General features: G+C 36.3%; 1 protein-coding gene across 2 annotated transcripts in view; it reads right to left on the reverse strand.

Moving 5' to 3' along the window:
- Window positions 1–1,318: 1,318 nt before the first annotated feature.
- Window positions 1,319–27,549, reverse strand: part of UBQLN1 (ubiquilin 1) — a 51,857-nt gene continuing 25,626 nt past the window's right edge. Inside the window, exons 2-11 of one of the 2 annotated variants that reach the window (XM_065946417.1) lie at window positions 23,818–23,969; window positions 22,589–22,704; window positions 17,172–17,434; window positions 16,425–16,583; window positions 16,021–16,255; window positions 9,489–9,631; window positions 6,497–6,580; window positions 5,165–5,280; window positions 4,752–4,920; window positions 1,319–3,323 (exon numbers count right to left, since the gene is read on the reverse strand). In XM_065946417.1, coding sequence (XP_065802489.1) covers window positions 3,171–3,323; window positions 4,752–4,920; window positions 5,165–5,280; window positions 6,497–6,580; window positions 9,489–9,631; window positions 16,021–16,255; window positions 16,425–16,583; window positions 17,172–17,434; window positions 22,589–22,704; window positions 23,818–23,969 — 1,590 coding nt within the window. In that variant the 3' untranslated portion in view covers window positions 1,319–3,170. The remainder of the gene's footprint in view (window positions 3,324–4,751; window positions 4,921–5,164; window positions 5,281–6,496; window positions 6,581–9,488; window positions 9,632–16,020; window positions 16,256–16,424; window positions 16,584–17,171; window positions 17,435–22,588; window positions 22,705–23,817; window positions 23,970–27,549) is intronic. The other variant, XM_065946418.1, reaches the window with a different exon arrangement.

Below are 27,549 nucleotides of genomic sequence, written 5' to 3' on the forward strand. Positions count from 1 at the left end.
TAAATGCTCACTTTCTGAAGCAAAATGGTTGCGTATGGTTGACTAGAGGAAAGATATAAAGAAGTTGTGGAGAACCACTTCATGTTACTTAAGTAACTGCCAAGAAGATTTCAGAGCAGAAAAACAAACAAAAATCCTCCAAATTCTAAGTGAATGAGAGAAGCAGAATGCAGCAGTTAACATTTCAGAGTATTCAACTGGTTAGCCAAGTTTAGGAAAACTACAAAACTGATCCCAGAGGCACAGGAGGCTTTATATAAGCCTAAGACGACAGATGAAATTCCAAAGGAGAGAATACCATGTGCAATACTAGAGAAGCAGACATTTGCTAAGTGCAATTTCCCCCAAATGTGTTTTCACTGGATCTACCGAGAAGAACAGTTAAGTGAAAAGGACAGTAGAGAACAGGACAAAGTTGTATTATAAAAGTTTCCTTAATGTAGGACTTATTGACTTAATTAACATGTTTAATGTTAAGAGAGGAAGTATGATATGCACGTATTTCTCTGCCTTAACAACATAAACTTGTTTTGCACAAGGACACAGACATGTGCTCCAGCTTCACTTTTATCACTAATATTAGTAACATTTTTATCTGTCCTATTTTGTTGTAATTTTTCTACTAAATTAACATAGTAATAATGTTTCTCAAACAAAAAAACTCCTTTCGTGATTACATTTAGGCCAGGTCTGAAACACCCATTTTGAATACACAGAGGCCAGTTGTCATTTATCTCACTTGCTAAAATTTGTGTAGGATCACAAGTATTCCACTTGGGAAATAAAATCCTGAAATGTTATTTTCATCACTCAACCCAATATGAGAACAATTTAAGTCTACAGTATTTTAGGAGGGTTTTTTTTGTTTATTTGTTTTTAAGGCTTTGGAGAATTTTAAGTATCTTAAACTCCTTAAAAGATACTCACATCTAAGATGAACATATCAGAAACAAACAGCAACAAAAAATCACACCAGGGCGACAACTAAAAGGTTCTCAAGAATCACCGAGGGGGATGTGCCACACAGGCCTCACCACCACTTTCAGTCATGATGCCGACTCCAAATAACTAGTCAAGAACCAAAAAGAGCAAGCAAAAGCCCAAGTTACCTGATGTCCCAGCTGGTTCTCTTTCTAACGCACAATTTAATATATACACACATAATTTAACTGAGGAAACAAAAAATTAATGAAAAATAATCTCAAGTGTAGGAAAATCTGGGGGTCAATCAATTCCAACAGTCTTTAAAAGACATGATTACCGAAAGTAAACTCAAGACATCTTTTTCTTTCTACAAAAAAGGCAAGACAAACAAGTGTAAAAGCTAGAGATTTATTGTTATTTTGTGATTAATAAATTGTCAAACTGGTTATGACACTACCCCACACTGTATACCACCGATTGCTAGTACAAAAGTTTTAAAACCATACTGAGGCATAAGGCAGAGAGAGCAGAGACACACAAAGATCATCCTTGACAAGTTCCTCTTAGTCATGCCTCCATCTTAACTAACCTTTGTACCTGTTTTATTCCAGGGGACAGTGTCAAAACAGTGCACGCAATGGTGGGCAACCTGCCTCTTTACCTTTTTTAATAGCAAGCAACTGACAGAAGTAATGGAATTCAACTTGTATTTTCCCTTGATTTTACTGGTCTGAATTAATTTTAGTTACTTTAACATTTTAATTTCCCTTAACTGTACATGAGAGAATATAATGACCTAAGAGAATACTGAACCAGAGTCAGCTAAATATGTTACTGACCCCAAAGTTAGGTTTTAATTGGTCCTAAAGGAATGTACCACCCCAATAGTTTGAGAGTTAGGCAAACAGAATTTCCTTGGGGAGGGAAGAAAAAAGCTGTAGAACAGCCAAATGTACTCAACATTGTTAAAACGGCTCTTTGTTTTCACCCCTGAATGATACTTCTTTACTACACTATATGCACAGAAATCCTAACAGAATCTTGGTTGCCAGTATTATTTAGGCTGGCCCAATCCAGGACAGAACCCCACCCCACCCCCAAAATTCCCCTTCTCTCAGGCTCTGAAAAGCACAATATTTAACTATTTCTTAATAGAACTACCAAAACACTTCAGAAACAAGTGGCTCACAAATCATTTTAAATTCGTGTATTGCCTGTGCATGAGAAAACTGATAAACCCAGAAGATAGTTCTATTTTTATATGGCGATTAAAAATAACTGAAACATCAAGACACTTTCAGTGAAAGCAACATTTCAATTACAAATTGTAATGCCTGTTAAACTACCTATGGGAGAAGCTGAAAGTCCTAGGCAAATGCACTTTGGGGTTATACTACAGTGCTCCTGCAGTCTGCACAAAGATTAAGGTAATTTACAGTCAATCTGTGAATGCTGAGACAATGTTACATCATCTTGTCTGTACAATTAATACGTCCTTTTTAAAGAGACAACCAGAATCAGTTTTTCTACTGTATTTTCAACAAGCCTCACTAACCAGTACTTTTGCTGAGATGTTTATCAAAGATGCTGTAAGATTCTACACAATTAAGAAATACTCCACTTTGAAGTATTTCCTTATCTTTATTTTTTTCCATTACAGATGTTTTGCTCAGATGATCTACTGTAGTATGTTTCTAGAGATGGTGTCCCAAATGTGCATACACACACTGTATACAAATAAAGCAAAAATTGTCAGTAGTATAAATCTTACAGCATTTTTGTTTGCAAAAATACATGCCAAAGTCACGATAAGCAATGTTGTATCACAAATTATAAAGCGCAAATGATTTGCTTCTTTTTAATGCTTTTATTCTACATAAATTACTACCAGAGACTAATGTTTAAAAAGCAAATAAACTGGACAGATGCAGGACAAAAATCTGTTCACCCAACTATAAAAGGTGATATGTTTTTTAAAAATTACAATAAATGCATAAGTGTTTGACGCATGCAGTAGCCTTAAATGAAAAAGCATTGATTCCCACTGTTCCAGGAAAACAAAAAACAAACAAACACAGTGAAACCCACACATCTTACTGCACTCCACCTTAAAATGTATCATATATTGGGTTTGTTTATAACAGCACAGAATTCCAAGAGTCAAAATGAAATAAAGCGGGTATTTTAAAGATTTAAGAGCCGTTATCAAAAATAAATTACATTTTTTTCAAGATACAGAAATGCTGCTATGATGGCTGAGAGCCCAGTAACCTTTCAATAGCCGCATTGATATCACCTCCTGTGGCTATTAGCGCTTGCAAGTTTGCTTCACGGTTCAAAAATCCCATTGCACTGAGCTGTTCCAGTTGCTGCTGAAATCTAACTTCTGGATTCTGTAGCTGTTAAACAAAAACAAACAAACCAAAGCTCTAAGGAAAATCTGTCCATGTCACACCTGAATAATCTTTTAAAATTTTAATTGCTTTTCAACATTTGCTAATCTATCAAGTGATATAAAAGCACTGGCCTCTCTTGAAACATATTCAACATATTTAAAAGTCCAATTAGTACTTTATTTACAGAGGGAGCCCAGCCTGGTGTTCTGGTACAACTTAGACAGGTGGGAGGGAGGTCCAAGAGGGAGGGGATATACATACAATTATCACTGATTCGTACTGTTGTACAACAGAAACCAACACAACATTGTAAAGCAACTATCCTCCAATTAAAAAATTCAAGAAACTAAAAATATATAAATAATGGAAAAATAAAATATTCTTATTAAAAAAATTATTAAAAAAAAAAATTTTTGGAGCTATCGACCAATTGGGTAATTGTAAAAGTCAGTGTCCTCATGTATAAAATTCTAAAGTTCTAATCTAATGAGGCTTAGAATGTCTTTAATTTCTGTATCAGCCAGTCAAGTCTTCAGAAAAAGTTCCAGTTTCAGATGTACTTACTATACTCATTTTTTCAGCTGCATCTCCTTTTCAGAAATGATGTACTACAGAAATACATAAATGATCACTCAATTCTGAGCAACATGATAATGGTGAGGCCTATAGATTGTTCAACTTAGATAACAATTCTGCCCAATACCTAAAATTACTTTTTCCTATTAATTCGAAGAACATTTACTGAATCAGCAAGTCATGCTAGTTATCAGGAATACAAATCATCATCTAAGATAAAACTCTGACCTGTTTATTGTATTTAAAAAGGCTTCAAATAAAAAACTATGCTGTATTTTCACCATGTAGTAGTTTGAGCACAATCTACTGTAACAGGTTTAAATTTGCAGTCATCTGTAAAATTGGCATATTCTTAGTAAATAAATGATTCTAGAGGCAAGAACATTAGGAGTTCACATTTTTTTAGCCATATTTGTGAGGTATATATGTTTAACACAAGTTACCATAGGAAGCAGTAGCAAGTGGGGTGAAGTACTTACAACTTTTAAGTCAAAATACAAAGAGCAGATAGAATACAGCTGTTCACGAGGTATGTGGAATAATCAATTTCTATTCCTCCCTGACAAACTTTTATAAAATATAATCTATTTCAAACAGTCTCCTAACATGGACTCCAAAAAAGAATGCATTTTAAAAAGCAATTTTCAAAATTACAGCAGAGCATTTCTTTCCTACAACTGTAACATTTCCTTTAATGTCTTATATAGTACCAAAGTTAACAATTATAATGCCTATTTTTTAGAATCAATATAATTAAGAACAAACTTTTCATTACAAGCTAAGCCCCCAAAGATGACCACTGTCTTTACTTTTTTGAAACTTCTACCATTAAGAAGAGCAGAAAAGAATCATCACCTGAGGATTCACTCCAGCAAGAGCCTGCAGCATTTGTTGGATAAACTGCTGGTGTCCAGGTTCGGTGGTTCCTACTGTGGGACTTGGGTTTTCGCTAGATGCAGAAGTAGAGCCATTGGTTCCTGAAGAGCCTCCAGTACTTCCTAATGCCCCCAGGCCAGGAGTAAACCTAGAGAAAGCACCAACTGTTAGTAAATCTAAACTCCTAAAAATAAGAGGACAGACCAGGCTGGATAATGGCAAATTAGTTACAATTCAACATAATGTTAGCTAAGTTATCTTCTTAAAAGAAGCATTTTAACTTTGAAAACTCTCTTATAATCTCAACCCAAAAGAAGAATGGCCATTAAATCTGAAATTCTCAGAGAAAATAAGCACTATGCACATTCACAGTCTTTCCCAAAGAAGCCTACCCTGGGATAAGGCCGGGGGCTTCAGTTGCTAAGGTCTGTAAACCCTGCTGAATCTGTAACAAGGCCTGCATTGCTCTAGGGTTTGACATTGCCGATAACGTATCAGGATTCTGCATCTAAGGAAGAAAGAAAACCAGTGGTTACGAGGGAATTAAAATTAGTGAAGGTAAAATGAAAATGTTTTCTTTGCTATGCTTCTTGAGAAAATCTAAAACCTTACTCCTAGACACTGGTAATCCGTAATTTCTTTCCCAATATAAACACAAGCACCTCCCCTTTGACAGCAATTTCACGTGTGAATCATCACTTGACCTCCTCCCAAGTCCATTGTGAAAACCATTTTTCATAATGAAACACAATCAGGAGCTCCTCTGGAAGCCATAGTTGTTCCTCGTTTTCCAACAGATAAAAAGAGTTGCTTCTAAGAGACGACCTCCAAATGCACAGTTTATATCACATGGTAAAATGGTGAAAGCCACATATTCCTCCTTGACCAAGTGTTAATCTGTTGCTGATGGAACAATTTTACCAATCAGATACACTCTAAGACAATAGTTCCAAAGTTGAAGTTAACACATGTGTTGGTTCAGCTTCACTACTTCCAAATATACGCCACCTGACTAACCAAAAAAAGATAGGCCTACATCATTACAATAAACCAAGGACACTGACTAACCTTAGATAATGGTTTATAGGTCAGAGGATCATTTGGGTAATATTTAAAAGCCCTCCCTAGAACTACCAGTTTCAAAACACCAACTGACTCCTCTTTTCTTTTTAAATAGTAACATACCATGGCAATTTCAAGTACTTTTTAATTAAAATAACTTCCTTATATGACAAGACTGACAATTTTAATCTTGCTAATTCCAAGTTTGAGGAATGAGATCTACCCCTTGGAAAACAGGCATTCTATTAATTTAGACGAATTAAAACATTACGAAGAAACCAAACACGTAAAGGGTAGCTCTCTTCCTGTTACTCGAGGTTAGTTAAACCATAAAGCGTAACATGACACAATGAAGCACTTCAAAGTTAGTAAAGTGAAAGGAAATGGTTTATGATATTAACAAAGCATTCAAAAATCCTAAAAATCCTCAAAAGCAAAAACCAAATGGTCCTTTCCTCAGAATTTGTATTTTTAAAAATAGAAGCAAAAGGTCAGCAGTGAAATGGGGCTCAATTAAAAATCAAGCTGAATTCTCTGCAAATTGACAGCAGACTCTATTCTACATTTTGCTATCAGCCAGAGCAAAAGCAAGGAAAATGTTTACCATCAAACTTTTTCAAGCAAATCATTACCGAAGACAGCTAGCATCTTTTCTTACTCACTTGTTGAAGGAAAGTTGGGAGCTGTTGTCTCATTTGTTCTTGAAGCTGAGGATTTCCAGCAAATAGGGGATTATTCAGCATCATCTATGGGGCAAGTGTTCAAACAATTTTAACTGGAAATTATCTGAAACAAGTAATGAACCTTGTTTAATAGTCTATCTTCCCCCCCAGTGCCTAACCTGGCACTTAACAGGGAGGAAGGTAGAACATGAATAAAAAAGGGAAGATACTGTCCACAAGAGGGATCTCCAGAAAAAACAAAAACGAGACATCTTCTCTCTCAATGAGAATGGTGGTTATGATAATGTCATGCGATATCCTAAAAAATAAAAGCAATCATTTTCTTAGGCTTTTCCTTGAGTAAAGGTGAATATTTGCCCTTGAAAGAAAAATGGGAGTAACTGGAATTCATGAAGATACATTTTCTGCTACACTCACAGAATAAACGTAAGCATCAATACATGGAACTATACATGGCTTGCACAGACACCTCAACACACAAGTGGCAAGCACAGAGAAAATCCAAATCTGGAACCACTATATTTACCTGCCTACTGCAAAAGAGCTAATATTAGGTCCAGAAAAATAACACCACAGAACAGCAACCAACTTGCCAGAGAAATGGAGCTGCCAGGTGAAAATCAGCCTAGGACTAGAACCGATAGATCTCTGGGGATAAAGTATTAAAATGCTTTAATAAGACCTAAACCATGTAAATCATTTGAGAACACCAAAATTAGCCTCTAGATTTCACCTCACTACCACCAGAGATGGAAAAAATGGCATGCCTCCTAACTTTCAAATGGGTGTTTAATGAGTTAAATGAGTTAAAAAGTCAAAGTCAGGGCCAATATTAATGTGCTGTATACCTAAAAATAAGATTACAATACACAATAGCATAACCAGAAACTAGTAAATTCTCATAGCTTCAAAAGAGACAAATTTTATATCAGTTTCCCCAAACAGTGAAAAGTCAACTAACAATGATTTACTGATAGCCTATTTACCAGTCCACATCCAAAGTCTGGTGGGGGAGTGGTGTGGAGGATGATTCCTGCCCTCAAGTATTAATAATTAACTGTATGTGAGAGTAATTAATGTTAATTGCTAAAAGTAGAGAGAATTCCTCCCTCCCTCCCTCAGTTTATCAACTGTTGCAAAGTAGACTTAGTTAATTTCAACAAAATAAGGTAGGAAGAAGTCAGACAAGTTTTATGAATATACGGCATTTATTTCGAAGTGACCAGTAAGTTCACAGTAAATAAAGTAAAATCTAATTGAGGCCAACAAACCTGCTTCTTTAATGGCTCCAGTCAATAAAGTTATCACATTTATCTTTTAGGATTCATGTTATTTGAAAAAGTGTGTCATCTTAAGCTGATTCATACTTTCTCAGAAAATTGTTATCGCATTTAAGATTTTTCTCCTAACTTACCTGACTGTATAAACAGTTTTTACAATCAGACTTTTTTGAATACCTAAAAACGAAAATCAGAATAGAGAAACTACAAACTTTAATACACTGGTAACCACAGTACATTGTAAATGTTTCTAACAATTATCTATCAATATTGTAAAAGCCAATTCACATCTAGCTTACTTTTGTTTCAACCTTTTGCTTTAGAGTAAAACAAGCAACATACAAAAGTGCTCAAGTCACTTTATAAATGTAAAATTGTTAGTTCAAATGGCTGGGAATGTGCTTGTTAGAGTCAAAATTTTAAAGCAAGATGCACATTTAATGATTATTAAATAGGCAAATATGTATTTAAAACCACACAAATAGGATCACTCTGATATATATTTTCCACATTAAAGTGCTATCATCACAGTAAGCTGAAGCATTTAATACTAATAACTCAAATCATTTTCTAATGAACAAAACAATATTTCATAAAGTAAACCTACAATATACAAATTAAAAGTATATAAAAATTTATCTAAAAACATCTTTATTTCCAATTTTACAAATTTTAAGAGAACAAGTTATTACTGAGGGTTGCTAACTCAAACATATCTGCTATACACTTGAATCAACATGGTTCCAGATTTTAGAAATGTAAAAACTATCTCATTTGATATAATGAAGAAAGTGATTTAACTTTAAGAGCTTTTAAAATTTTGGAAATGGAGAGAGACACAGGAAACTTTTAAATTCCCAACATTCCACAGAAACCATTTTTAATAAACAGCAAATATAATTAGTTCATATGCTCTAAGGGTTTTCAAGCCCAGTGGTTCTTAACTTACGGGTACATCAGAATCACTTAGGGAACTTGGGAAAAAAAATCCAATACAGTTATATCAAACTGTCTAAGAATGGGGCTAAAAAACAGTTTTTTTAATCTTAACATTTCCAAAGTTAGCCTAAATATTCAGCTAGGGTTGAGATTCACTCATTTTTTTAGTTATGGTCTCTTCTGAAACAAGTTAGAAAATAATTACTTGATGAAGGACCAGTGTACTAACTTTGGATAGAGATCTATAGTGGAAAGAATGAGAATACTGTTCCCACAAATCTCTCTGCCCATACTGAACAATTTCAGACTATTTTATAACTGACATTTTGAACATGACTAATACTCAGAATCTGTGTGATCTAATAAATAAAAGTCTTTCAAATGTATTAACACTTCTTAATCACTTTCAAGATTTACATTACACTAAAGAGTACTGTTTCTGAAGCGCTATTTTGAAGAATAAGCTTCAAAAGGGAGAGCAATCAGAAACTTTTCTATTCTTCTCCTACATGAACATATGTAGATATAAAGTAAACCTGAACTTCCTTCTAGCCAGTGGACAGAGAAAATGAAGCTGTTTTAATTATATTATGAAGTATTAATTTACTGTAAAGAAACAAACTGTCCAAAAAATTGGGAGATGCAATTTGCTTCTTTGTGTGTTAAGGCAGCACACACAAAATAAATGTGCCAAAATCACAACGATTTGGTTAGGCCATTTCAATCCACAGCGCTCACAATGATAAGCTCACCTGTGCAGCAAGGTCAGGGTTCTGGCTGAGTGACTGCATCATGCTTCTCATGTAGGGGGCCGACAACATGTTTTGCATAAGTTGTGGGTTTTCAGTTATTTGCTGCAACAAGCTCTGCATTCCTGGTGTATTGAACATACTAGCTGGAAGTTTTTTTTAAAAAGAAGACATTTTATCAAGAGAAAGATAAAAGAAAGTTTTAAAGCACAATAATTTTGGCAATTTTAGACAAACATACCTATTAGTTATCAAGTGAACTAAAAGAATTTTTAAAACTAAGATCTCTAAAACTACATACTCAACATATACCAATTAAGGAGGGTTTATTGACTTTAAAGATTCTAGTTGCATTTACAAGAAAATCATATCTTATGGAAAGGCTAGGTTCTAAAAAGTCAATTTAAGACAAAATTTACTACTGAAAAATCTCATTAAGTGAAAATGTCTGAGCCAACTTTTCCTCCAGAATCGCTTAACTAGAATCATATTCAGCACTCAGTATGTTCCCACCTAAAAAAGAAGGAAGCCTTTTCACCCAGGTCTCTGTGACATTTTCACTGAATCCTGGCACTCAATAAATTCAACCCCAAATTAAGGGGCCTTCTTCATACTTCAGTTTCCCCACCTGCAAAATGTAGATACTTGCTACTATTCTTTTTTTTTTTTTTGGTAGAGCGCTATAACTAAATTTATGTGAATTCAATATTCTTTGGAAATTAATCTGTTCAACATATATCCACATTTTCACTTGCCGACTAGATATACTCAAACTCAAATACATTCTCAAACTTTTTCACTCCCCTTATTCTTATTCCATTCAGTGCAGTTTAACAGGCTCAAAGCATTTGACTCTTCCCACTTAACTTTCTAGTTTATTGTAATTCTGCAGTTTTTAGTAATTTTTGTTTTTCCTATTCTCTCATGTTATTTCAATTTATGTTACTCCCCCACTCCTGCCACATTCCAGAGACCAAGGATATTCTAAGACAGCGGATGAACCTAGTCTGCAGGGCAAATATGGCAAGTGACCTGTTTTTGTACAGTCCATGAGCTAAAAATGGTTTTTACACTTTTAAATGGTTAAAAAAATTATTTTTGTGAAATGTGAAAATTGTATGGAATTCAAACTTCAAGTTCCATAAATAACATTTTGTTGGGACACAGTCATGCTCCCCCAACAAGTCTGGACAGAGGCGCCATGTGGCACTGTCACACTCTACAGAGCTGTTGGGTGAACCACAATCAGTGACTCAGTTATACCGTGTGCCCCATGAATCACTGTAGCATGCCTATTCTATTCATTTCTATTCTCATTACCAGTGCATACTATGTCAGAACAAGAAGAAAAGGGGGAGAACTGGGACTATGCCTGCCTGCTTTTAAGGCAGTGTAGAAGATGAATTATTTTATCAAATGAGGTGGCAACATATTACTATGCAATGATACTAAAATTAATAAAATACACTTCAACATTGTTAGAGCACTACCACAGCAAACCAAGTCAGCAAAATACAATTACTGGGGCTTCCCTGGTGGTCCAATGGTTAAGAGTCCCCTTACAATGCAGGGGACACTGGTTTGATCCTTGATCTGGGAAGACCCCACATGCTGCAGAGCAACTGAGCCCCTGCACCACAACTACTGAAGATCCCGTTCCCTGAAGCCCACCCTCTGCAGCCAGAGAAGCCACCCCACCACTGCTGGAGAGCAGCCCCCACTCGACTACTCTAGTAGTCGCGACGAGAGGAAGCCTGAGTGCCGCAGCAGAGACCCAGCACAGCCGAAAGGAATGAAGTCAGTTAAAAAATAAAACACAATTATCTCATCATAGCCAAATTTCTTCACAAAAATAAAAAATGAAAATAAAGCTGCAACCAAAGTTAGGTGCCCAAATGGTTTATTTGTTAGCAAAGCAAGGAAAGCAGCATCCTAGTTATGATTAATTAGTATGGTTATTTAAATCTTGACTGCAGCACCCACGGAAATGTGTGCTGGGAAAATAAACTTGTTTGAGGCTACTCGCCTTTTAAGGAGAACAACTTCTCAAAAGTTAGGGACATTGAGCTGTTAACTGATAATTTAAAAACACGAATTATTTTGAGTAGTGTTCTTTGGTCCCTAATGAATAGATAAATGTTACTGATACTGCTCAGTCCTTGTTTGAGGCAACAATGTCAAGATGGAAGTTAACTAAAGTTAGGTTCTATAAATAGTCTGCATGAAATAACAACAAGCAAAACTATTTTCAAAGTTAAGACAACATTCATTTGGTACAACAGAGAAGTAGAATCTGCTAAGATGTGCTACATCTCATGATGATAAGAACACATGTAAAGTATTAAAAGGACTAGTTGGACAAAGACATACTGCTTATAAAAATATAAGGTATTTAGACGATAGCTGATCCACTGATTCATCAGCAGGTACTTTGGAAAATATTTTGAACTTTAACATTACTCAACTGATAAAAGTTATCAATAATAAACTTCATTTCACTCTTGTGAACTGAGCTATAGTCAATTTCATGAACTTTTGTCAGAAATATCCTGATTTGCCCAAGCACATGGCAGTTTGATGGCTTAAGAGTAGTAGCTTCCTAGTTTTGTTTTTAAAAAGATACAATTTTATTGCAATTTTTTTTTTTACGCTCAGAGCTAAGACTGAAATTCTTCTAAACCACACAATCACCATTATCAAACACTAAATGACTTTGGAAATTATCTTTTGCTAGAACCTGGCAATGTTTCTCAATGAATTCCCTAAATTAGAAGACAAAACAACATTTACATGTCAAACCCATACTGTGACGTGCATTCTGACAAGTGAAACTGTTTGAATCACAATGTCAAGCTGCTTTATACATTCTTGTGTTGTCAAGTTAAAACAGGCAACAAGATCTCTTTTCACAGATTTGCCGTAAATATAGTTTTGAGCTCATATTATTGTTCCAGCAGCATTTTTTGGACCCTAGTGCAAGTACAAAGAAATCTCCATACTTTAAAATTCATTTCACTGTATAACTGAGGCACTATGACTTAATCTTCAATTGGAATCGATTAATCTGCAATGACGTGTTAAAAAACCAAGAAGACCCTTACAGACTACAAATGCTTTTCAACTAATGAATACGCTATAGTCCTATTTTTGGAATCAATACATAATTAAAATGAAAAAAGTAAAATCTCATTACTTATTAGTATTAATAGATGAACATTTACAAATGACTTGCAACTGACGAAAGGAAACACTTTGAACTTTAAGCAAAATGTCATCCCAAAAAGAATTCCATTCCTACCATTAGGGAATGTGTAAAACAATATAATCCATCACTGATTCAATGGATAAGAGTTTGAGCAAACCCCAGGAGTTGGTGAAGGACCGGGAAGCTTGGTATGCTGTAGTCCATGGGGTTTCAAAGAGTCAGACATGACTGGGCAACCGAACAACAAAAATAATATTATACCCAATTATTATATTTTTAATTCCATCAATAAAAGAACTTGTGGAGATTGGTCTTCTAATATAATATTCTTTTTTTTTTTTGGTCATGCTGCATGGCTAGTTTTCTGACCAGGGATCAAACTCGTGCCCTGTGCAGTGAAAGCAAGTTGTAATAACTAGAATCATCAGAGAATTCTCTTCCCTTCTTAATAAAATAGTCCTGATTTTGTTCTTTTGGCTCTTGGCCTGCAAAGCCTAAAGTATTATTATCCCTTTGCAAGAAAAATTTGCTAAAAAAAAAAAAAAAAATTTGCTGACCCTTGCTCAACAATTTCCTCAGTTTCCAGAGTGAGTGCTTACAGGGCAAAAGAAGAGTAAAGAATTTCACCTTTCAGGTATATGTGTGCTTAACTTCAAATAGTTGAGTAAAGGTCCTAATAGTATAAAAATATGCTAACAATGTTAGGCCATCAGGGTACAATCAGTATTCTGTTTCTTGTTTTGCTTTTACGGAAATATTAACATGAAATCGTATATAGCATATCAAGCCATTAAATTAAAAAGCTGAGTACAAAGTTACAAGACCATTTTGTTTGTAACACAAAGTTGTTACTATAGACACCATGCTACAATTAAAAATAATTTGTCTATCAGCTGGGAAACCTTATTAAACCTTTGTCTCTGCTCTTAGACCTCTAAAATATGAATGAAGCATCTCTCTCAAAAGTTTATCAGTAAAAATCAAATAAGCATTTGATAAAATCAGAATAGGATAGTATTTTCCTTGTTTTAAACATGGTTTATTTGAATTTTGAGACTTAAACTTTTAGACATGACCTGTATGCAGGTCAAGAAGCAACAGTTAAGAGCTAGACAAAGGAGAACATCAAGGCTGTATACTGTCACCCTGCTTACTTAACTTATATGCAGAGTACATCATGCAAAATGCCAGGCTGGACGAAGCACAAGCTGGAATCAAGATTGCTGGGAGGAATATCAATAACCTCAGACACACAGATGACACCACCCTTATGGTAGACCGCAAAGAAGAACTAAAGAGCTTCTTGATGAAAGTGAAAGAGGAGAGTGAAAAAGTTGGCTTAAAACTCAACATTCAGAAAACTAAGATCATGGCAACTGGTCCCAATACTTCATGGCATATAGATGAGGAAATAATGGAAACAGTGACAGACTTTATTTTGGGGGTCTCCAAAATCACTGCAGATGGTGACTGCAGCCATTAAATTAAAAGACACTTGCTCCTTGGAAGAAAAGCTATGACCAACCTAGACAGCATGTTAAAAAGCAGAGACATTATTTTGCCAACAAAGGTCCATCTAGTCAAAGCTATGGTTTTTCCAGTAGTCATGTATGGATGTGAGAGTTGGAATACAAAGAAAGCTGAGTGCCAAAGTATTGATGCTTTTGAACTGTGGTGTTGGAGAAGACTCTTGAGAGTCCCTTGGACTGCAAGGAGATTCATTCACTCAATCCTAAAGGAAATCAGTCCTGAATATTCATCAGAAGGACTGATGCCAAAGCTGAAACTCCAATACTTTGGCCACCTGATGCGTAGAATTGACTCACTGGAAAAGACCCTGATACTGGGAAAGATTGAAGGCAAGAAGATAAGGGGACGACAGAGGATAAGATGCCTGGATGGCATCACCGACTGAATGGACATGAGTTTGAGCAGGCTTCAGGAACTAGTGATGGAGAGGGAAGCCTGGTGTGCTGCAGTCCATGTGATCACAAAGAGTCGGACACAACTGAGTGACTGAACTGACCAAGACTTATCACAGCAATCATTTTGCAATACAAATACGGTATCACTTCACTTTACACCCGACGCTAATATAATGTTTTATGTCAATAGTACCTCAATTTTTAAAAATGGCATTATTTAAATTTTTACAAAACTATTTTGTATTCTAGGGCTACCTAGTGGCTCAGTTGGTAAAGAATCTGTCTACAATGCAGGGGACCCAGGTTTGATCCCTGGGTTGGGAAGATCCTCTGAGGAGGAAATGGCAACCCACTCCAGTACTCCTGCCTGGAGAATTCCATGAAGAGAAGGGTCAGGCGAGTTACAGTTGACAGTCAGACACGACTATGCGACTTTCACTTTGTATTTTATTCAAAAATCTCATTATACTCACTGTATTCTATAAAAGAATATATTCTTCTGTGACCATTCTGATTATTGTCTCTCAGTAAAGAATTTTTTAAAATTCCTTATACTCAATAAGGAATACTTATATACTTATATAGGAATACTAAAATATTCCTATATCCCATATCTCACCTTTCCAGTTTCACTGCCAAAACACAGTTATCTTTTAAAATATACCCAATTACTCTCACCTGAGGGAAGTGGCCTCATTCCTTCATTTCTTCTCCTTTAAATGGTAAGTATTAAGACTAAAATAATCATTTTAGCTACTGATTTTGGACCTAATGCTAGCATGTAAATATCTGAATAACTGAAAAGGATAGCCACTTATTGAATCTAGTCTACAGAAAAATGACCGAAAGTAAATTCCTAACCTGCTCACACATCAGAATCTCTAGCATCTTTACACACACACATCTCAAACTCCACTGTGGCAGATTCTGATCCACAGGTCTGAGGTTAAGACTTAGAAAGCTGACTTTTAAAACAAAGCCAGCAGGTGCTCTGATTCGGCTAAGTTTGGCCCTGCTGGCAGGAGTGGATACGCAATGAGTCCTATAGAAGAACACAAAACTGCACTAAAGCCAAGGAAAACGTGTCCCACTGATTAAGTACACGGCTAGCTGTGTTGCTCCTACACTTCAGCTTCCCTAAGCTGTTGAAAGAGAAGACAATCCACTTCTCCCGAGTCACCTTATGAGAAGACAAAACCACAAAACTGCCTCTGGAAATCTTTGGTAACCTCTTGAACTACAATGCACACAAGCTAATACTAATCATTACATATTTAAAGCATCCTTAAGGGAAAAAAAAAAGCACCTTACAACATGAAAAAGTAATTCATAAAAGTTGTTCCCCGAACACACACAAAAGCACACAGGATAACAAGAGGAAAGGCATCAGTTGTCACGAGCATACCTCCTACTCCAGGTCCCAGATTCGGCGCAGCAGAACTCTGCCCAGCAGTGCCACTGGCAGCACTACCACTGGTGCCCCCCACTGCGCTGGTGGTGCCACTGGAAGCGGATGAACTCTGAGAAGCCTGTGGAGCCCAGGGATTGGGTAATGGATCTCTATTTTCTGTACGGGAAGGCTGACTACCTTCAGCTGACGATGTATTGCTCACTAACGAAGCAAATGGATTACCACCAAACTGTAATAAAAGACAAAAAATCATACAGAGTAACTTTTTGTCTTAAATAACAGACATAGAAATCTTTGTTAGTGAAAACTGCACTTTGCATACAAAAACAACGCTCAGTCACAGATGTATCTGTGTTGGAACAGGAGCCCTGCCCTGGAGCACAGCGCAGTGGTGTTACCTGCTCTTGGGCGGCGCTCAGCATGGGCTCCTGAATATCCGTGTACATGCGCCGCAAAGCGTTGTATCCCCCTGGGATGCTCTCCAGGTTGCTCAAGGCTCGGTCCTGGTTTCTCATCATTTCCTGCATCATTGCTGGATTCCTAGCAAGCTCCAAAGTCTAAGAAAAAGATTTCCAGAGGGAGGAAGAAGATGCTGAGATTAACTGTCATAGCTTATTTTCTAATTCTCTGAATTAACAATCTTCAATACTTAAATCAGAAAACTACTGTGAATTGGGGAGAATGGATATGTGTACATGTATGGCTGAGTCCTTTTGCTGAAACTACCAGAATACTGTAAATCGACTATACTCCACAACAAAATATTTTTGGTGTTAAAAAAAATTAACACTTTTTTTTAAAGAAAGAAAATTATTGTGAATAGTTCCTGCTGAAAATCACCTCAAAAAGCAAGCTAACATTCAAATAACATCAAGAGAGAAACACTGTGCTCTGCGGGAATGTCCATCTCTTGAATTGGACTCTTTGTTCCTTAGATCTGCAAAACAACTATTTATTAAAAAAACCTTTAAAATACAGCACAAAATTCAAAGTTCAGATAGTTCGAATTAGTGCTTTGTTGTATTTTCCTGAACAAGGATTAGGGTTTATTTTTTTTAGCTTAAGTATTTGGCAAGCTCTTTAAATACAGAAAATAAGAAATAATAAGTATATAATTTCTTAACTAAATGAAACTATTTACATACTTGTCTCATAATATCTGGATTATTTAGCATATGACTAATTTCTGGATTTCTCTGTATCAACTGTTGCATCTGTGGATTGGCCATAATTAACTGCCTCATCAGGTCAGGATTTGAAAGCATGCTCTGGACAAAGGGATTCTCCATGATCTGGACCATCATTTCAGGATTGGACATAAGTTGTCGCTGCATCTGGCTCTGTAGTTCAGAGAAGTTGGTAGTATTCAAACCCAAGCTACTCAAACCTGCAAGTCCTCCAAGGCCACCTAAGAAGATAAAGGGAAAAAAACACAAATGAAATTTTATCATTAATATGACTGTGCTAAAATATGAAGATGAAGCAAAAATATTAACTGAATCAATAGCCTATTAACAGAAAACCATTCAGCTTAAAGCAAAAATAGATTTCCTATTACTTTCTTAAGTACATGTCTAATTTCTATAATTGAGACTAGTAATTAAAGTGTTCACTCTGATATTTAAATAATAAAACCAAATAAACATGTATTTTCTATGCACAGTGTAATACAAAAACATTATTTGGTTGTTTGTTACATCTGGTTCCAGGCACAGAGTTCTTAAAACACTCAAGATTTCCTGACAGAAGGGAATGTCTTTTGTTATCGGTAACAAGTCCCTTTAGATCATACCTCATTTATGTTAATGGTATTATTTAGGATGGGGCCCCCAGACAGCCTCAGAATGTGGTGGTCGCCAGAAAGATGATGTGATTTTTTTGAGACTTGGAATGTTCAGCCCATCCACCAATTTCCAGGGCTAGAAGAGGATCTAGAGATGAAATTCTGTGAAACTCTTCTGCAATGAGATTCACAAACTTCTGGGTTGGTGAATACATTTACATCGTATGAGGGTGACATGCCCAGAGAGGGCACAGAAGCTCTGTACTCTTCCCCCACCCCCCACACCCATACCTTGCCCTACGCTTCTCCTCTTCCACTTATCTATTTCTGAGGTCTATCCTTTATAAAAAACTGGTAAATTTAAGTGAAGTGTTTTCCTGAGTTCAGTGAGTCATCTGAGTAAATCATCAAACCTGATAAGGGGTTGTGGGAACCCCCAGTTTACAGCCTGTCAGTCAGAAGAACAGGTAGCCTGGGACTAGACTGGTATCTGAAGTAAGGGCAGTCACAGGGGACCAAGTCCTTTAACTTGTGGGGTCTAACACTAACTCCAGGTACTACTGTCAGAACTGAACTACTGCATACCCACCCAGGCAGTGTTGGAGAACTGGCTGGGATCAGAAAGAAAAAAATCCCAGACTATGCCCACTAAAAGAAGAAATGAAAAATATACAGAAGACTGTACTTCTAATAATCTCTTTCCAGAAGACTAGTGAGTAGTTTAACAAGTAGATGACTGGTTGGAACAGAGTTGCTGCCCATCATGGAAACAGATGTGTCTCTGAAAGAATTAAATCATGAAGAAACCTAACAGATTCAGGAGGGTGACTGTTTATTGTAAAACTTTGTATATAACCAACCAAATGCATTCATTTCTCACTTACTGAGTACTGTGTTAATATGTTGGGTATAAGGTGACAAGAAACACAAGCATACCCTCAGAACTTAATCTGGTGGGAAAGCCAAAATAAATGCAGAATAAGTATTTCAACAGAGACTGTCACAGAATATCATGATAATATATTAATAGTACCTTAATATATTAATAGATAATATATTAAAAGTGAAATGGCTACTTTTCCACAAAACGACATTTAATGAATTTGGAAAATGAGTAAGTGGGGAAGAAGTAGGGAGAGCTGGGAGGACAATTTAATACTAGGCACAACAGACATTATCTACAAAAGCACAGATATAAATGTGAGAACTGATCCATTCTTAAACCACAAAAAATTCAGTATGACCAAAAGAGCAGACACCAGTGCTCACCAAACATCTCATGTGCAGTTTTCTTTTCTTTTGGCAGTTGAACAAACTGCCACGTGACTAATTAAGGCCAAAGGACTGTAAGAAATGGTATGTGTCACTTCTGGCCCAAGTTTAGAGTACAAGGTCCAGTTTAAAACACTTTAGCTCTATCTTCTGCCATATTACAAACGGTGCAGCTACAAGATAGTAGAATTCCATTAGTTTGAGTCCCCCAGGACTATGCAGATGCAGGCCTCACTGACCAGTGAAACACACGAAGCGTGAGCAAACGATTACTTTTCGAACGGATAAACAAGGCCCTAACGCACAGCAGGAGAAACTACATTAAACATCTTGAGGAAAACTATAATGCAAAAGGATATTCTTAAAGTGGATATATGTGTATACCTGAGTCATTCTGCTGCACAGAAGACAGTAAAATCAACTATACTTCAGTTAAAAAAAAAGTCATGAAGAAAAAGGCAACCCACCCCAGTATTCCTGCCTGAAGAATCCCCATGGACAAAGGAGCCTGGTGGGCTATAGTCCAAGGGGTCACAAAAAGTCAGATATGACTGAGCAACTAAGCAGACACATTACCACAGGACAGCCTATCCTAACCAGTGTAACTTGTGCAGAACGTTAAATTAAAATGGAGAGGCTACATCACAAAATCTTGAAATATTTTAAATGCAAGACAGTCACTTAAGATATTTTTAATAATGCTGTGGAAATGACATAGAATAATAAACATTTTTAAAAGTTGAGGAGCTACATCAAGGCAGTAGCAACAGAACAGAATCATTACATGGGGTAGGAGAGAAAAGATTTTATGGACCAAGAGACTTGGCTGCAGAGGTAGTAGCCTGAGACAAGATGATAAATTTATTTGTTTTGTTCTTCTTTGCTTTCTAAGAAGGAACACACAGGCTAAAGTACTTAAGAGTAACATCAGGTAATATCAAAGAGAGCTGAATACAAGGCATGGAGTTCAGAATTGATGTGGGTTTAGGTAAAGATTCAAGAGTCAACAATTTACAGTTAGGATAATGTCAGTGGGGAAAACAGAATAAAAGAACAGAAGAAAGAGAAGGCAGAACTCAGCAGAACAATACTAATAAAAGGAATAGGAAGAAGAGACCCATAAACGAGAGAGAAAAAAACTGGTCAGAAAATTAACCAGGGAAAAAGCATATCAGGAATTAAAGAAAAAAAATTTCAAGGAAAGACTGGTAAGTATTAGAAGACAGCAATTTAGATTTTAAAACACTTTCTTTCGATCTAAGTGTCTAAAAATCTTAAAAAGTGTCCATTAAATTTGGCAAGCTAAGAGGTCAATGGTGACTATCAAGGGACATGATGGGAGCAAGAAATAGAGCACAGCAAACTTAAGTGAAAGAGAAATACAGACAGAAAACAGAATGTATCTTTTCCAAAGATAGCTGAGAAAGAAAAAGAAAGGTGATAGTGGGATTCTGTTGCTTTTAAACATGCTGCTGCTGCTAATTCGCTTCAGTCGTGTCTGACTCTGTGTGACCCCACAGACGGCAGCCCACCAGGCTCCCCGTCTCTGGGATTCTCCAGGCAAGAACAACTGGAGTGGGTTGCCATTTCTTTCTCCAATACATGAAAGTGAAACTTGAAAGCGAAGTTGCTCAGTCGTGTCCGACTCTTAGCGACCCCATGGACTGCAGCCTACCAGGCTCCTCCATCCATGGGATTTTCCAGGCAAGAGTACTGGAGTGCGGTGCCTTTGCCTTCTCCGTTTAAACACAGGACAGACCTTAATGAAAACATACAGTGAAAGAAAAAAAAAAAAAAAAAAAAGCCAAATATACAGGGTAAACAGAATAACTGATGGAGAAAAATAACTAAGATAGGAGGGGATGGGAATGAAGTAAGCAGCAAAGGGACAAATTAACTAAAAGCTTCTGTGGGCTTTAACTTCTCTGCCTATAAAATTAGAGAAGAGGGACTTCCCTAGTGGTCCACTGGTTAAAACTCCAAGGTTCCAATGCAGGGGGCCCAGGTTCACTCCCTGGTCAGGGAACTAGATCCCACATGCCCCAACTAACAGTTTACATGCCATATCTAAGACCCAGCACAGCCAAATAAATAATATTAAAAAAAAAATTGAGGGAGGAGATTTACCTCAATAATACACTAAATAAAATCATTCTGATCTTGCTAGATTAGTCATGTTAATCAATTTTCCATCTAAAACTCATCTGCCTCAACCAAAAGAGAAACATTTGGCCCAAGATGTGTTTAAATCAAATGTTAAAGAGAGAGAGAGAGAATGTGAACCAATGCCATGCCCTAGATGTTGTTTCCAACATAACTGGCACAGTAGAGCTTATCAATAAATTACTAAAAAACTTTTCCTGGAAGTGAAAGAAAATATGAGCCTCGACACATGAAAACTGTATAAGGATTCATTACACAGCTTACAATGTCATTATTCACATTTGCTCTGTCAGGCTTTTGTTCCAAGCTCGTGTATACTATAAACTCGCACTTATTATTGCAAAATTTTTAACAGTGACGCATCGTGAAATTCTGAGTGAAGAATTAATAGGTGAATTTTATGCAGATACTTTCTCTGAATATCCAAATGATATACATGCTACTGTCTCAGAAGATGACAGTTCTTTAGAATACAGTTCTGATTCAGATGATGTGAATATTAGACCAACAAAGAGAAAACTTTAGTGACTGATTCTGACACAGAAAGTGAAAATAAAACTCACGGGGCTGGAAAAGACTTCACAGGTGTGTCAGGTTTAACTATTAAATGCAATAAACTGCAAAGTATTAGTAAAATAACAGAACTAATTTTTGGCTAGCTAAAATAAAAATTGCTGGTCACAGGTGTTAGTTTCTGCCAAAAGTCCCCCGGTCAATAATGAGTTAAAATGTCATTTCAAGCTATTATACTTGTCATACAACTTAGGAACTGAAAGACGCACTAAGTCATTTATCTATCTAGTTCAACTTGTTAGCTTCAGATCACTCTATTCTCCAACTAAACCTTGTAAGAACCTCAGTGTAAAAACTAATATAAGAAAAGTAGTTTTGGCTGATGCAGAAGATCCTTAACCACCGGGCTTGCACTCAGGCCTTTCTGTGTGAGTTTAGAACATTTAGAAAATCACTAATGCAATCTAAGCCTTTCATTTTACAAGAGAGAAAATTGTGTTCAAGGGGTTAGCTTATGATCAACAACTAGCTAATCTTTTCCAGAGTCAATTATGTGGTGGTCAAATCGGGTACACATACAGTACATCTCTTTCATTATGAAAAAGAAATGTGCCACTTACTGATCACTTATTATATATAAATGTAACCTAAGCAAGCACATCTGTATCCCCAAATATCCCCTTAATAACTACAATTATAGAAATAAGCTAAAGAAGTTTTTGTCATTGCTAAAGTGACTTAATGTTTAACTGTCATCTTATTTAAAACTATCCTGGGAAAAAGGAAATTTGTTTATTTTTATCCTTACGAAAAATGACTAAAAATATTTACCTAAACCAAAAGGGTTGCTAGTGGCAGAACCAGATGTGGAGTTACTACTAGGAGCCGATGACGTGGTAGCACTGGTTCCACTGGCATTTGTTTGTTGAGCTGAATGATCCTGAGGCCTAGGAAAAATAATTTACACCATGATATGAACATTGGAGCAAATTATTTTTAAAAGGAGCTCTGAAATTCCAACAGGTACAAATAAAGCTTTTAAACCAACTCAAATTATCGTAAAGTAAATATGCTGAGATAATTAAGCACAAGGAACATGAACATAAACAACTACAGCAAAATCTCATGAAATCCAAACTATACTTCAATTGCCCCTCAAGTGTACTTGTCATAAATATTTCATAACATTCATAAACATAAAAAATGTCATAAACATTTCAATTATATTGACTGATTGTGTAAGAGAGGGAGATAGATCACCTCACAGCAAAGAATTAATGACTGATCACAATCACAAAGCCTGACTATATAAGCAATTTTTAATCTATCTCTTAAGTTCTTAAGGACTGGGGAGCAGTTTTACTCAGAACAAAAAATGCTGAAAGTAAAAAAAGAGACTTGACCAAAGAATGCTGCAAAATCAATACAAATAACTAATTGTTACTTAATATTAAAAAAAAAAAAGAAGAGTTTATTAGAAACCCTTTCCATCTGATACCAGTTAAGAGTTCTGAATCTCACTTAATCTGAATGATGATAAAATACCATATCCAAATAAGTCTAAGGAAGCTCTAGGAGCTCTTTCACTAAGTAGAAAATAGTTCTAAATGAAAAGAAAATATACCAATTTAATGGGTGATATTTTTTCTTATTGGTACACAAATAAAAGTATCTCTTAAGAACTGAATAGTGCCTTAGATTTAATGAAATATGGTTACTAATTTGTGGTTTGCAAAGAAAATGAGTCACACTTCTAATCTTTGTCCAAAAATCTGAGACAAAAAAACACAGCTCAAAACATTAATTTGCTTGTTCTGTAATTCAAGTAATATAATGACGATGATGAACATTCTAAAATATCAAATGTGTAAGCATTAGCATTACTGAATCATATTGGCTTTCTTTAAAACATCTGGTTATCAACAGCAGCAAATAAATGAATTTTAATCTACTTACACATTAATGACAGCAAATCATTTAAAGCCAAGACTGGTTATTTTTAAAAGGGAAATATAAACATTTATTCATGGTGTACAGCTAAAATGTTTCTAAAAACTTACCTGTTTTGTGTTTTGATGACAAGGTGAACAGTAAGTCCATCGTGAATTCCATGCTGACTCAAAGTATCTTGATCTTTTAAAATTTTTCCAGCAAATATCAACACAAGTTGGTCGGTATGTGATTTGAAACGTTTAGAGATTTCTTCCTTGAACTAAGTAAGAACAAAATAAATATACGTTATAGATGTTTACATAGCATCATCTAGTCTAGTTTCTAGAAGTACTTCAAAAAGCCCCCAATACAGATACTACAATAACTCAAACAATATGAAGACATATCCTTTCTGTGTCCGTTATCTTGATCTTAGTGGGAAATGAGTATTACCATTTCACTCATCTATAATGCAAATGTTTTATTACAGATGCCTAAATCCTATATTCAAGGCCTAATAATCCACTTCTTTGTCATAGCCTTGTTCAATTTTACATCAATGGTACTAAATGTAGTTCAAGTAACACATAGCTCTTACCAAGTTTACAATATTCCTTTCCTCAGATTTCCATCTCAAATTCTGCTCCTTTCTAGTTCAATATAGAGAAAGCCAACCTCTTATTATTGGCCTGATTATTGGTCTACTATACTGACTTTATGCCCCACCTCTTTCATTCAACATCTATTAACAAGCAGTATCATGCAGATACAGGCTTGCCCTGTAGCTCAGTGGTAAAAAGTACACCTGCCAATGCAGGAGATGTGGGTTCGAGTCGTGGTCTGCAAAGATCCCCTGGAGAAGAAAATGGCAACCCACTCCAGTATTCTTACAGAGGAGCCTGGCAGGCTACAATCAACAGAGTCACAAAGAGTCAGACACGACTGAGCAACTGAACACAAGAACACACACATCATGCAGAAACAGAAAGTAAAAATTCCTCCTGAAGGCGAGCAGTCAAGTAAACCACAAAGTACAGAGGAAGTACAAAGGATAGAGAAAGTTTTCGTAAAATATAATTAGGAAGAAGCCAAGAAAACCTCAAGAAAGGCTTCCCAGGGAGGAGAATAAAATGCAGAAACATACAACATAAGAGTGTGTCATACTACTGGACTACCCAAAAAGTTCATTTCAGTTTTCCCATAGTATCTTGCAGAAAAGCCAGAACAAACTTTCTGGCCAAACCAAGAAGTCTACTTATGCTATGCTAGATAAGTTTCTCACACTTTCACTAAAATCACCTATACACTTAGGTTTTACTCCACTGTTGAAGTCAGAAAATCTCAGGGTGGGTAAAGAAATTCAGAGAATCCCATCATACCACAATGCCCTAGAGAAATGGGTCTCAAGAGACAACTAACATGATCATCAAGGCAATGCTTTGGAAATATAAGGGGTAGTTCTGGTTGTCACAGTATGTGGAAAGACACATTAAATAATATCTAACATTTTCTTACAGGAGTAGGAGGGGAGACGTAGAGAAATACAAACAAAAAGCAAGATAGATCATATGTCAATCACGGTCAAAGAGAGGTGAACAAAAATTCATCACATTCTACTTTTGTGTATAAATGAAATTTTCCATAACCAACTTACAACACTCAATGTAACTTTTATTTAAAAATCATAAATACAATGTGAAATTATACTACAGTAAATATTTCAGACCTTTATCATCTGAACTTTCCTTCCTTTGAAAATATATGATATATAACTCTTTTATATAAGATAAACAATTTTCAACTAGAAAAATCTTTGCTAATGCACCAGTAGCACAATATTCTATATAAAAAGATTAAGTTCAACCATGAATTAACCGTTCTCATATTATTAAGCATTTCATTTCTCTTTGGCCGCTGTTAGAAGTAATAATAAGGGAATGTGCATAACATATAATTTCACAAGAATGGAATGAGAACGGATGCAAAACTCAAGCACCGGGTACAGAAGGTGGTTTAATGAACAGCAGCTACGAGAAGGCCAGCTCTTTAAGCCTCAGTAACTGAAGATGACTCTTAATCCCATTTCAGATACAGAAACAGATGGGTTCAATAGCTCCTCTCACAGTGGCACAGCTAATCAACTGACTGGTTAAGCCTGAAACTGGAGCCCCTGGTGGCTCAGTAGAGAGTCTGCCTGCAGTGAGGAGACCTGGGTTCAATCCCTGTGTTGGGAAGATCCCCTGGAAAAGGAAACGGCATCCCACTCCAGTATTCTTGCCTGGAGAATCCCATGGATGGAGGAGCCTAGCAGGCTACAGTCCATGGGGTCGCAAAGAGTCAGACAAGACTGAGCAACTTCACTTTCACTTTTCTTTTTCAAGCTTGAAATCTAGGTCTGACTTTAAGAGCCAATCTACTCAGATTAAAAGCAAAGGAGAAAAGGAAAGATATACACACGTGAGTTTCAAAGAATAGCAAGGAGAGATAAGAAAGCCTTCCTCAGCAATCAATGCAAAACAGAGGAAAACAACAGAATGGGAAAGACTAGAGATCTCTTCAAGAAAGTTAGATAGCAAGGGAATATTTTATGCAAAGATGGGCTCAATAAAGGACAGAAATGATATGGACTAAACAGATGCAGAAGATATTAAAAAGAGGTGGCAAGAATCCACAGAAGAACTGTACAAAAAAGATCTTCACAACCCAGATAATCACAATGGTGTGATCACTCACCTAGAGCCAGACATCCTGGAATGTGAAGTCAAGTGGGCCTTAGGAATCATCACTACGAACAAAGCTAGTAGAGGTGATGGAATTCCAGTTGAGTTATTTCAAATCCTGAAAGATGATGCTGTGAAAGTGCTGCACTCAATACACCAGCAAATTTGGAAAACTCAGCAGTGGCCATAGGACTGGAAAAGATCCGTATTCACTCCAATCCCAAAGAAAGGCAATGCCAAAGAATGCTCAAACTACCACACAATTGCACTCATCTCACATGCTAGTCAACTGATGCTTAAAATTCTCCAAGCCAGGCTTCAGCAATAATACAAGAACTGTGAACTTCCAGATGTTCAAGCTGGTTTTAGAAAAGGCAGAGGAACCAGAGATCAAATTGCCAACATCGAAAAAGAACAGAGTTCCAGAAAAACATCTATTTCAGCTTTATTGACTATGCCAAAGTCTTTGACTGTGTGGATCACAATAAACTGGAAAATTCTTCAAGAGATGGGCATACCAGACCACCTGACTTGCCTCTTGAGAAACCTGTACGCAGGTCAGGAAGCAATAGTTAGAACTGGACATGGAACAACAGACTGGTTCCAAATCAGGAAAGGAGTACATCAAGGCTGTATATTGTCACCCTGCTTATTTAACTTATATGCAGAGTACATCATGAGAAACACTGGGTTGGAAGAAGCACAAGCAGGAATCAAGATTGCCGGGAGAAATTTGCCAGGAGAAATATCAATAACATCAGATATGCAGATGACACCACCCTTATGGCAGAAAGTGAAGAGGAACTAAAAAGCCTCTTGATGAAAGTGAAAGAGGAGAGTGAAAAAGTTGGCTTAAAACTCAACATTCAGAAAACTAAGATCATGGCATCTGGTCCCATCACTTCATGGCAAATAGATGGGGAAACAGTGGCTGACTTTATTTTTCTGGGCTCCAAAATCACTGCAGATGGTGACTGCAGCCATGAAATTAAAAGATGCTTATTCCTTGGAAGGAAAGTTATGACCAACCTAGACAGCATATTTAAAAGCAGAGACATTACTTTGCCAACAAAAGGTCCGTCTAGTCAAGGCTATGATTTTATCCAGTAGTCATGTATGGATGTGAGAGTTGGACTATAA

Source organism: Muntiacus reevesi, chromosome 10, assembly GCF_963930625.1.
Source record: "Muntiacus reevesi chromosome 10, mMunRee1.1, whole genome shotgun sequence".
Taxonomy (NCBI): domain Eukaryota; kingdom Metazoa; phylum Chordata; class Mammalia; order Artiodactyla; family Cervidae; genus Muntiacus; species Muntiacus reevesi.